Source organism: Leptonychotes weddellii, chromosome 8 (assembly GCF_054177405.1).
Source record: "Leptonychotes weddellii isolate Sample4059 chromosome 8, ASM5417740v2, whole genome shotgun sequence".
Classification (NCBI taxonomy): domain Eukaryota; kingdom Metazoa; phylum Chordata; class Mammalia; order Carnivora; family Phocidae; genus Leptonychotes; species Leptonychotes weddellii.
This window is the reverse complement of record NC_138376.1, coordinates 119,866,806-119,879,631: the sequence shown is the minus strand read 5'-3', so window position 1 is coordinate 119,879,631 and position 12,826 is coordinate 119,866,806. Positions and strand designations below refer to the sequence as shown.

The window sequence follows — 12,826 nt, the reverse complement described above, 5'->3', positions numbered from 1 at the left end:
CTGAGTTCAGGATGAAGATTAAAATTAAGCTTCGTAGTTCATTGGCCAACTTCATGGAAAAAACAATTCTCAAAGTCACATTTCTTTAAAGCACCATGAATTCAGCCTCCTAAACAAAGCCACAATTCCCTTTCTCAGCCACATGTTGTATCTTCTGCACTTGAAACAAACCACATTTTAGATATAATGCAAGCCTTAGCAACTCGCTGAAAAATAAAGTGAATATTGGAAACACAAGACCTTGGAGGGTTTGTTGTTTTTTTTTTTTTCTTTTTTAGAGCTTAAGCCCTGTCATTCCCATGTCCTTGATTCATTCATTCCTACATTTGAGCAAATCTTTATTGAGTGGCTCCACTTACGGGTCTGGGGACTTATTAGTGATAAAATTCAAGAGACCCTGTGCTGAGGAAGGACAGTTACCCCTCCCAACCTGAGCGCTCTGGTGGAGAGAAGCACAGGGATGCCTGCCACCACAGTGCTGCCCACCCCTCAACCCCAGCCCTGCCTGGCCCACGAATGTTTACTTCTCAGCGGCTGATCACCAGCTTCCGGGCCCCTCCCCTCCCCCGCAGCTCCCCACCACCTGGCTTCCCCACGAGACCCTTTGTGACCTGGCCCTTGCTCACCAGTCCAGTCTTATCTCCTCCATCTTCCCCATTCGCACCTTACCTTCCAAAAACCCTGAATTACTCACACACATCTCCCCTCAGCAAGACCCTGACCCCCACCCTCTGCAACTTCTCTCTGCCCAGAATGCACTCTGCTTTCTTCAGGGTTTAACAAAAGTGAGACTGTCCCTCAGAGGTGGCCCTGGGAACCTGGAACATGTGTTCTCGCTGCCCCTTATGTACTGTAACAGTCCTTCTCAGTGTGGTCTGTCAACTTCTGGGGCCACTGGGACCCTTTCAAGTGACCTACAAGTTCAGAAGTATTTTCAGTAATAATTGTAGATGTCATCTGCCATTTTCTCTCTGAGGACATCTGCAATGGGAGTGCAAGGCAGTCGTGGGTAGATCTGCTCGTGATGTAGCGCACGTCAGAGCAGTGGCATCCACCGTTACTCGTCACCGCTAACTCCATTACTGCACACTTCCATCAAGAACATGCTGGCATCCATTAACAACATCCTCAATGAAGCAGTAAAAATGGCTGACTCTACTAGAACTCAACCCTTTGGGAACATGTTTGAGAAGTATCCATACAGCTCTTATGCAATGGTTGTTGCAAGAAAATGCACTTACACCATTGTGTTGCAAGCTGAGCTAGCTTTTTTTTTTTAACAAAACAATTTTTACTAAAAAAAAAAAAAAAAAAATGACAAAATATTTTCTTTAAAACGAACAAAGTGTGGGGTACCTGGCTGGCTCAGTTCGTAAAGCATGCAACTCTTGATCTCAGGGTGATGAGTTCAAGTCCAACACTGGGTATAGAGCCTACTTAAAAATATTTTTTAAAAATGAAAACATAAAATGAACAAAGTGAGCCTGTCACTTCCAAGGAAAAAATGGACAGTATTGTAGATATAATTCCAACTTTGTAACAAAAATTCAAATCCTGGAAAACGTGTCCACCACTGTGAGCTTGATAACTTCCCAACACATCAAGGCTTTTCCACAAGAAACTGATGGTGATATTAATGAATGTGATTTTAATGTTGTGTAATGAAACATCCATATTTGAAAGATCTGCATAACCTAGCAACCCAATGTTTCCAAATAACCATTGCACATTACAAAATCACATAACTAAAAGATCCATTCAAAGTGTAAGACAGGCCAATGGACTTTAATCGGAGCAAGTAGGAAGGTCTACCAACCGTGTTTCAGAACCCACATGCAACTCACCTTCAAGGAACTACCACTTGTTGAGTTTTGGTGTAATATTAAAGATGAATAGCCACAATTATCTGAAAGATTATTAAAATACTCCTCTCTTTGCCAACTATGAAAGATTATTAAAATACTCCTCTCTTTGCCAACTACAGTATCTGTGTGAGGTTGGATTTTCTTCAAATCACTGTCACAAAAACAAGCATTTGCGGGACGCCTGGGTGGCTCAGTCGGTTGGGCGTCTGCCTTCGGCTCAGGTCATGATCCCGGGCTCCTGGGATCGAGTCCCGCGTCGGGCTCTCTGCTCCGCGGGGAGCCTGCTTCTCCCTCTGCCTCTGCCTCTCTCTCTCTATTTCTCATGAATAAATAAATAAAATCTTTAAAAAAAAAAAAAAAAACAAGCATTTGCAATAGGCTGAATGCAGATGCTGATATAAAACCCAGCTGTCTTCTACTAAGACACACGTTAAAGAGACTACAAAAATGTAAAACAATGCTATTCTTCTCACTGATTTTTTTGTTTGTTTGGAGAATTAGTTCATTAAAAATATGCTGTGTTAACATGAAATGGATTCGTTGTTACATGAAAATAAATTTTAATAAATACTTTTTAAATTTCTTGGTTCAAATTTCTTTTAAAGATTTTATTTTAGAAAGAGAGAGTGTGAGTGGGGGGAGGGGCTGGGGGAAAGGGAGAGGCAGAGAATCTCAAGCGACTCTGTACTGAGCACAGAGCCCAACACAGGGCTCTATCTCACGACCCTGAGATCGTGACCTGAGCCGAAATCAAGAGTTGGACACCCAACCAACTGAGCCACCCAGGTACCTCTCAGGTTAAATTTCTAATATAGTAAACACTGATAGATATAATCCACATAACAAAAGCCCTTTGGGGTCCCTGATAATTTTTCACAGTAAAGGACCTGGATACTGACAAGTATAGGAACTACAGGACTAGCGCTGTTATGATGGCAGATAATGATTGTTGGCTGTTCATGCATTTGCCCCAACTCCACCGTAGCGGCCTGAAGGTGGAACTATGGCTATTTTTGTACCCCAGTCATCACACACAGTGCTTGACACATAAATACAAATTTATTATCTTATATTTCTGGAGGTCAGAAGACTGAAATGGGTCTGCCTGGGCCATATTCCACCTGGAGGCTCTAAGGGAGAATCTGTTCCCATGTCTCTGCAATTTCTAGAAGCTGCACACATTATTTCGTTCACAGGCCCATATCACTCCAATCTGCTTATGTCACTACATCTCCGATTCTGACTCTCCAGCCTCTGTTTTACAGCCCACCCAGATAATCCAGGATAATCTCCCCATCTCAAGATCCTTAATCCAATCACATCGCTGAAGTTCCTTTTGTCATGTAAATTGTTTTTGCCATAGTCACAGGTTCCGGGGATTAGGATGTGGACATTCTTGGCAGGGATTTATCTGCCTACCATAGCCACGGACGAAGATATTTCAATAAAACAGAGCATAAAAATGCCCCACAATTTTCCCCAACATTTAAGAGTCTCCAGACAGGAATGAGAAAGAAACTAAGAACAATGATTACCTCTGGGTGAGAAAGTGGGTGGCTAAGCACAGAGTGGGAGAAATTCATCTATTTTATTCAGTTAAATGCTTATATGGTCTTTGCTATGTGCCACTATCTAGTTCTTTCCAAATATTAGCTCATTAATCCCATAAAAACCCTCGACTAGTTTACAGTTGCAAACACTAAGCACAGATTAAGTGGCGTGCCCAACCAACGTCCCACCGCTGGTCACAAACCTGGAGCAAGACTGACCCCAAGTTGTATGCATAGTAGCCACACTCTTAACCACTTCCCCACACAGCTCTGACTGCTGAGCCCTTCGCACTGCTGGGATGCCACACCAGGCACGTGTATTACCGACCCAAACGGTGAAAGACACAGTCACAACACAGCTGTCTCTAGAAGTGAAAGCTCAAGAGGAGATAGCCCCACATGGTCCTTCCTGATGGTCTCAATTCCTTCACAGGAAGGAGAAAGTCAGCAGTATAATTCACTTCCAAGCCCATTACAAAGAACCAACATGGAAATGCAGACAAGCATCATTCAGCAATCAGTACTCATGATAGACACAGGAACAGTCAGAGCTTTTTTTTCTTTTCTATAACAGCCTATAAAGCTTCCTCTTTCCAACCACACCTAACAGTTCCAGGCTCACTCTGCCTGCATGGGAGATGAGATTTGACCCAGTCCTCCCAAACTCTCAAAGGGCTAGTAAAAGGGACATCACCCATAGAAATTTCATACAGTGTTCCTCAGAGAAATTCTGTAGATTTTTACCTGAAAGATGAATTTCCATTTACGATTAGGAGAGATAATATAAGACTGGTTTTTAACTCAAAATGCGGGCAAACTTTATTTACCAGCTCTCCCCTCAGTTCCAACAATGCCTCATCCTCCTTGCTATGGGGCACCCCGTACCACAAACCAGCAAGGCACCCCCCTAATGACCACTGTGAGGACCACACCACTCCTGGCCATGGCTTCACATGCTGAGGAGCACTTTAGTTTTATAGGATACCTATGGTAAGTCATTTATTCATTCTTTCCCAAGAAAAAAAACATTTATTTGAGTATTTTTTTTGCAAGGTCTTCTGGTCATTAAAAACAATGACCAATGACCTGGGTAGCTCATTCGGTTAAGCATCTGCCTTTGGCTCAGGTCATGATCCCGGGGTCCTGGGATTGAACCCCACATCAGGATCCCTGCTTGGCGGGGAGTCTGCTTCTCCCTCTCCCTCTGCCCCTCCCCTGAGCTTGTGGGTAAGCTCGCTCTCTGTCTCTCTCTCTCTCAAATAAATAAATAAAATCTTTTAAAAAAAGAAAATAAGTGACCAGACAAATCCTCTGCATTTTACTCAAGGCAGGAGAAAGTAATGCAGTACTCGCCAGTTTTTCTGTTTTTAGTTGTTTGTTTTTTTCAGATACAGGCCAGGACATGTTACAAATTCCTGCAATTTAAGGGTTTTCTACAATCTGGTCCCAACAGGCTTTCCAATTTTATTTCCCATTCACACACTAGGCAGGTGAGATCTAAGTGCTGTATATGAAACATCCTCCAGACCTCACACTACACACCCCCCCCCCCACAGGAAACTGTCCAGCTGCGGTGCTCAAGGCAAACGCTAACCTTTCCCCCATTTCTCATGCCTCTCTTTTGGACCCTTTGCTCAAAATAAACAGAAAAATCAGTGGGATTTCCACCCTATGAGCTGGACGACTTCTCTCTTTATTGAAAAGATTTTTTTAATAGTGAATTATTATCTACAAGCGTTTTACTTTTCCACTCAACAATAAGCTTGAGAATAGAAAACAATGTCTAATTCAGCTTTACGTATCTGCAACATTTAGCAGAACGTTATTGCTTACTTGTTTTTTTTTTTTAAAGATTTTATTTATTTATTTGAGACAGAGAGAATGAGAGAGAGAGAGCACATGAGAGGGGGGAGGGTCAGAGGGAGAAGCAGGCTCCCTGCCGAGCAGGGAGCCCGACGCGGGACTCGATCCAGGGACTCCAGGATCATGACCTGAGCCGAAAGCAGTCACTTAACCAACCGAGCCACCCAGGCGCCCTATTGCTTACTTGTTAAATAAACAAGTGACTAAATGAAGGACGAGGAATGAGAAAAGGGGACCAAATGCCCCAACAACAGTAAGCTTGGCAAGAGAGTTCATACCCAAGGTCTGTAACTCCCTGCTCTGCTCACAGAAAACCACCCGCTCATGTCCACCGATGAAACTGACAAGGACCTTCAGCACCATTATCGGCAACAAAGATTCTGAGACCAACGTTCTGTGCCCTGGCAAAAGCCGTCTATTTCTCACTCTTATTTTCTTTTAATTTTTTTAAACATTTTTTTAAAAGATTGTATTTATTTATTAGACAGAGAGAGAGCACAAGCAGGAGGAGTGACAGAAGGAGAGGGAGAAGCAGGCTCCCCGCTGAGCAGGGCACGACGAGGGATGATCCCAGGACCCTGGGATCATGACCTGAGCTGAAGGCAGACGCTTAACTGACTGAGCCACCCAGGCACCCCTTCTTTTAAATTTTTTAATGTACCAACCATCTTTAGGAACCACTCTGTTTTTACACCTGGGGATCTGGGGCATCAGCCAGCTCACTGCAGTAACAGCAGTTACACATACAAACAGCATATCCTGAGCTCAGTGCTGTTTGTCATCCTACACCAGGCTACGGAAGCCAAAATGCCCTCATCCTCATCAACAGGAAATCAGTGGGTGTGCCACATCTGAGCGGGCTCTGTAACTGCACCCCCCCTGCCCCCCGCCCCTGGTGAGAAGCTGTGTAAGGGACACATACAGTCCCAGGAGCAATTCCTTCCAAACAGCAAATCTGCATCTAAGTGGCTTCTGGTAGCTCGAAGATCTACACTCCTCATACATCAATTCAGAACAACAGTGATTCAGCGCCGGGCATGGAATTAAAAAAAGAACCTCAGGCTGCAATTACCTTCATCGTCGGGTCAGCACTGCTGGGCGGACGCGGTCTGAGTGGGAGCAGGAACCCAGGTCCTCTCTCTTCTGTCCCCTGTGAGTCCCCAACACTCACAGCACAGTGTTAATTGCCGTTTACAGACGGAGACTACGTTAAGGCCACAATGGGCTCCCTGCTGAAAGACTTGGTTCAGAAACTCTAGGCCCCACAGGACTCTCTCTAAAAAGCTGCTGGAATTTCTCAAAGATGGCATACCCTAGAAAAGGGGTTTTCAATATAAACTGCAAAAAACAGCATCCACAAGAATCCGGGATGATCAGGGGCTGGCCCGCCCAAGCCCTTCCGTGGCGGCCCTGTTGGCTCGAACCTGTTGGCTTGAAACTAACACCAGCCTCGCTGGGGGATTCCAGCCACAACATTAATCTGTCTACAGTCAGTCCTTACAGATGAGATCTCCACTCCAGTCAAAGACAGCCCATACACGTTTCCTCTCTTTCTACTGCGGATAACCCGAGCAGAAAGAGGCAAGAATCAAATGGTCATTCACGTCCAAGGAAACCAAGGAACTAACACATCAGTTCTAGATGCGCTCCTGTCTGCTCCACTCTTCACAGAGGATCACAGGAAGCCCGTGACTACGGTTAGTTCTTGGCTCCCCGTGTACTCAATTTGCTGAATGGGCCTGCGTCTCCTGAGGGCGGGCTACTGCACAAATGAGCTGAGCTCACAGGTCAGCTGGCTGCATTCTGAGCCACTCAGGACAGTGGTGGTGGTCTGGGGCATATAATCCCCCCACTGAGAGTAACAACACGCAAACACAACAGCTATCACTTGCTGAGAACTTCACACAGATGATCTCATTTAACCCTCAAACCCTTGGCACACAAGGGTTCAAGAAAGGGTAGGACCTACCTCTCAGGGTCAGCCCCACCTCCCTTTAGACTAATGCCCCCATCCCCTCCCCCCCCCACCTTGGGGGCCACATGAGGGAGCCGGGTTAACAATGGAGCTTGTACTACCCCAGACCTCCTGCAGGGGGCTCTTTGACGGCCAGACCCAGGAATATGCATTTTCCCAAGGTCAGCAGGCGAGTCTTCAGCATCGGGAAGTTTGAGAACCATTTTCCTAACCAGGGTACTTATCAAGGAGTCTCAAATGCCAGTAGGATGCTTCTTATCTAGAAAAGCAAAGATGCGGAATAGCAAGCCACAATCCTTGCCCAGGCTCCTCAGGACCTGCTACTCTTGCTGGCACTTTTTTCAGTCAGATATGTAAATAAGGATGGTGTTTTGTTCTGCTCTAACCTGATCAAGAGACTAAAGCTAACAAATATAAATTTCTGGATACCTGACCAAAACCAAAAGAAGACCAAAAAGCCCTAAACCCAATGTAGCTTATTCCTAGGGCCTCACATGTTTTAAGCACCCAGTATGGAATCAGTAAACCTTCATCATGGACAGTCAAGATATGCCCAAAACAACCCTGCAGTTTCTTCCTTTACCTTCTTATACTCTTATGTTTCTATTTAAACAAAACAAAAAAAGGTCTTCCCTTCCAGAGCACCAGCTGTTTGTTTTTTATTAACAGAGGATTGGCTTCTCTGGAAAACAAAATGGGAAAATCTTCCTTCGTTTCAAGTACTGGGCTGGGGATGCCTCTGGTATTGTTGAGGGAACACAAAAGTGAGGGGAAGGCAGACTCTCACTTCTGAGTACAACTCAAAGTTGACTGAAAAATTGTTTATCAAAGTCATTTAAGTTCTTTCCTTTGTGTAATTTTTCACCTTAGCAAGAAAATGGGACTACCATTTTCTGGTTCACTGCCAAAGTAAAGCAAGGTAATTTTTCATAAAACATCAAGCTGCACAGGAGAGGGAAGACGAGAATCCCGTTTTTGGAATTCCTGACACGTAAGGAGCTGGGCCAGACACATATAGACGTGGACTTCCTTAGAGTGACCTATTCAGGTGAGGCGCGAAACCGTATCTTCCAGGTGAGAAATCAAGGCTCATGACCTGAGCCGAAGGCAGTCGCTTAACCAACTGAGCCACCCAGGCGCCCCTTTTTTTTTTTTAATAGTTAAGGATCAAGCAGATCAGGTAAGCCTATTTACCCCTTTTTGTTTGTTTTGTGCGGAAACAATTCAAAGAGGTCCTGGGTCCGATAGCCATTATATGGGGCTCCTGGGTGGCTCAGTCTGTTAAGCATCTGCCTTTGGCTCAGGTCATGATCTCAGGGTCCTGGGATCGAGCCCCACATCGGGCTCCTTGCTCAGCCTGCTCCTGACTCTGCCCCCCCAACCCCCATTCATGCTGTGTCTGTCTGTCTCTCTCAAATAAGTAAATTAAATCTTTAAAAAAAAAAAATAGCCATTATATTACCCCAGGGAGCCATTCTGATGGTGGAAAGCTTGTATAACTTATCTGAGCGCTGCTGATGTCTGTGTATACAGATGGCTTGGCTAGTTGGACCCGCAGGGCTTTTCCATAGCTGGTTGTCCTGCAGGTCCCCACAGGGTTACAGTGCATCCCTCCACTCGTCCTGCCCTGCCCAGTGCTCTGCTGCAGCCAGGACAGACAGGAGAGCCGTACACCGCCCGCCCCCCACGGCCCCCCTGATTTCCTGGCGAGGCCGTGTGTCTGGTGGGGGGCGCTGAATCGCTGTCCCCGGGAGCGCCCCGCCACCCTTCTGCCTGCAGTTCTGTTCTCTGTGTCCCTCACTGTTCCACAGTAATGTGCCTGCCTTGAAAACAAAACAGCCATGATGGGCAGCTTCCCCACACACTTTGCAAATACAGAATTTGTTTTATTTTTGAAGCGAAAGCTTGTGCAGGAAGAAGACGCCTGTGAGTGAACATCTCAGAAGGACGACTCTGTGTTTTTAAGGTTGGGGGAAAAGAAAAGAAGGGGTGGGGGGTGGAAATTGGAAGATAGAAGAAAAAGTGTGAGTCCCTCATTTGTGCATGGTATCTGAGAAGTTAAGTGATCTGCCTAAAACAAGCAAACAAAAAACACAGGTGGGATTCAAATACATGCCAAGGTGCTACAAAGACTGATCCCTTAATCATCTCATTACATGAATGGCCTCCTCAGTGATATTCAATGAAGAATAAAGATTAAGTGAATTGTAAGGGACCATCCATCCTTTCTAGAGATACTGAATTTTTCTCTTAATACTTAGTTTGAGGGGCGCCTGGGTGGCTCAGTTGGTTAAGCGACTGCCTTCGGCTCAGGTCATGATCCTGGAGTCCCAGGATCGAGTCCCGCATCAGGCTCTCTGCTCGGCAGGGAGTCTGCTTCTCCCTCTGACCCTCCTCCCCCTCATGCTCTCTGTCTCCCATTCTCTCTCTCTCAAATAAATAAATAAAATCTTTAAAAAAAAAAAAAAGGTAAATTTGCCATTTTTGCTGCTTTCTATAGAAATTCATTCCTGCAGTACCAAAAGTGTTATAGACTCTGCAGTAATTTCTCATTATGATAAAATACATAGAGATATAAAGGGCAGTGAATGTATCCCTCAAGAATAATGAATCCAGCGAATGGACACATGCATGTATTATGTGGAATGCTCAGGCCTGTACCAGAGCCCAGGGTCACTGAGTGATGGCCCTAATATAACCAAGTAATTAATTAGTTCCATCATGATTTTTGCTTTATGATATCCACTTTTATATGCCAAGTCAATTTAATGGCATTTTAAATTGGAGTGAAGCCCCAAGAGAAGAAAGTACTATATACCTTATTGAATCACAAATCTTACATCTGATTTTTTAATTCCAAAAATGACCTAATAAACTTGCTTTATAATTAAATCTATCCGAACAACTCCTCTTTTTGTGTTTTTCATTCATTTCTAGTAATCATGCAGAGATTTCCACTGGAAATCCATTATCACTGCAATTAAGTATAAACGTTCCTTTGTGTGGGGGAACCTGGGTGGCTCAGTCCATTGAGCATCCGACTCTTGGTTTCAATTCAGGTCGTGATCTCAGGGTCGTGAGACTGAGCCCCACATCAGGCATGGTGCTCAGTGCAGAAGCCTGCTTGAGATTCTCTCTCCTCTCCCTCTGCCCCACCCCCTAAAGAAACAAATAAAATCTAAAAAAAATTCCTTTGTGTGCACTTAACATAAACACCCTATGCTCTCTGTCTCATGTCAGGGCTTGACCAGCTTCCTCCAGGAATACAGAGAGAAACTACAGGTTTTCAGTAATAACTGGAGCCTCTGATTTACTTGCCTGCAACACATGAATTATGCATGAATTAATAAAGTCAGAAATCCAGACCTTCAGATTATTTCCTCATGTGGAAATTTTACCTTTAGAAAAATAAGCTGGCATACAACTTTTCATTTTTAGGCCTTGCCAAAATTTTAAAATTTACGACCTACATGAAAAGTTCGCAGTTTATTGAGAAAGCAGTCACTTAACAAAAGAGGTAAAGAATTATGAGACTGAGTTACTACCTACTGGGCTGAGGCACCTACAAAAGAGGTAAAGAATGAAACTGTATCAAGGTTTCTAAGAACCCAAAAGATTGCTGCAAAATGGTTTTTTGCCTTAGATTCAACTGAATAGAAAATCAAACTCTGTCATTTATGTTGGCTTTCATCTACCTTCAATCACAAAGCAATTACAATACAAAATTATCCTGGTGATTTTTTTTTTTTAAAGATTCTGCTATTTTAAAGGATATTCTTTTGTACAGAAATTTATTTTCTATTTTCATGAAAGTGTTATGATTTCCACAGTGCATGAAATTTTGATTAAATCTACTGGGTTGGCATCTGTGTTCTTCTCCTAATAAATGAGAAAACATTCTTTGAACAGCCTAAATAATCTAGTTTGCAAGCAAAATATACAGCCTAAAATTATCAGCTGTTGATACCAGCAATGAAGAAGGAAGAAAGAACACAGCCTTACCATTGGTTGTATTCTTTTTAAAGTTATCCAGGAACTCCTCCAGAAGCTGGGACTGGTTCGGAGGGGGCAGCAGACTCCTCTGGTCCCTTGAGAACAGGTCACTGTCTGACCAGGACGAACACAAGGTGCCTTTTGTGTCTGGCGGCCGGGCAATCAGAGTGAGCCCAACGCTCTGCTCAGAAAACAAGGCTTCCATCTGCTTCAGGTCAAGATCAGACACAGCTTCCCCATTTAAGGTCACGATTTCGTTGCCCTTTCTCAACCCTGAGAACAAGGAAAAGGAAGAGAAGAGAGATTACTGAGAGAAGTATTTAACATGAAGGTGAAGGACAGCCACAAATTCAAAGCATGTATTCTCAGGGACCATCCTGCTGCTGTCTTCAAAGCAAAGCCCAAAACGCACAGTATCCGGATGCTGCTGATAACGCATTTCAGCTCTCTCAAAACTGGGATTAAAAGGAACAATTTGGGGTTTTGGTTTTTGGGTTTTTTTTTTTTAAGTAAGCTTTTTGCCCAACGTGGGGCTTAAACTCACGACCTGGAGATCAAGAGTAGTGTGCTCAACGGACTGAGCCAGCCAGGTGTCCCCAGAAGGAACAGGTTGAAAAAGAAAACCAAGAGCGCGTGGATGGCTCAGTCGGTTGAGTGTCCGACTCTTGATTTCGGCTCAGGTCATGATCTCAGTCAGGGTCTTGAGCCGTAGCCCCTCGTCGCCCTGGGGGACTCTGCTGCAGATTCTTTCCCTCTGCCCCTCCCCTGATCCTGCACACTCCCTCTAAAGTAAACAAATCTTAAAAAAAAGGGAAAACCATTTGACCATCATTCAAATTCATTATTCCTCTACCTGATGTTAAATGCCGTGGGAAATAACATTCGTCTGTGTCTACCTGGCTACCCGTTTCCTTTCTCCATCTGTCTGTACACATGCACTGTACTGTCTCTGTGTGTGTACATACTCTCTTTCAAAACAAACCCCCCCAAATACTCTCTCCATATATATATACACACATATATAGGCATATGCATTCAATTAAACTATTAAGTTTGCCCTTTTTTTAGTTCTAGGAGAAGCCATTTTCTGACAAAACTGTCAACAAGAACATTTCACTAGGCAGACTGCATTCCATAGTCTTGAATTAAGAGATAACAGAGACACTCTGTGCCACACGGACCTTCTCCATATGCCAAGCCGTCAGGGAGAACATCACTTATAAATATTCGGCTGAGATGCTGATGCTCGTCCACCTGCACTATCACTGCGAACCCTACGAGTGACAACAAAAGAAAAAAACAAGTCTAAATTCAGCACACTAATTAATTTCTCCAACTCAATCAGCAGTATTCCCTTGAACGTCTTTTCTCATAAGTACGCAGTGTCGAGGAAGTCAAGTTACGGGTACTGAGAAAGCACAGCTATCTGGCAGGGGCAGAAAAACAGGAACGTGTCAGATCTAAAGGCTCAATAGGAGTGCACGACCTGTTCAAAAGCGGAGACGCTACACCCACGTTTAGAGCAGCATTACTGACAACAGCCAAAGGTGGAAGAAACCTGGTCATTTTTTTTTTTTTTT

General features: G+C 44.2%; 1 protein-coding gene across 3 annotated transcripts in view; it reads right to left on the bottom strand.

The window, feature by feature from the left end:
* The window catches only part of TIAM2 (TIAM Rac1 associated GEF 2), a 225,615-nt gene that overhangs the window by 47,726 nt on the left and 165,063 nt on the right, over window positions 1-12,826 (bottom strand). For all 3 annotated transcript variants that reach the window (XM_081829177.1, XM_081829179.1, XM_081829178.1), the window contains 2 exons: window positions 12,428-12,520; window positions 11,256-11,519 (listed from right to left, as the gene is read on the bottom strand). In XM_081829177.1, coding sequence (XP_081685303.1) covers window positions 11,256-11,519; window positions 12,428-12,520 — 357 coding nt within the window. The remainder of the gene's footprint in view (window positions 1-11,255; window positions 11,520-12,427; window positions 12,521-12,826) is intronic.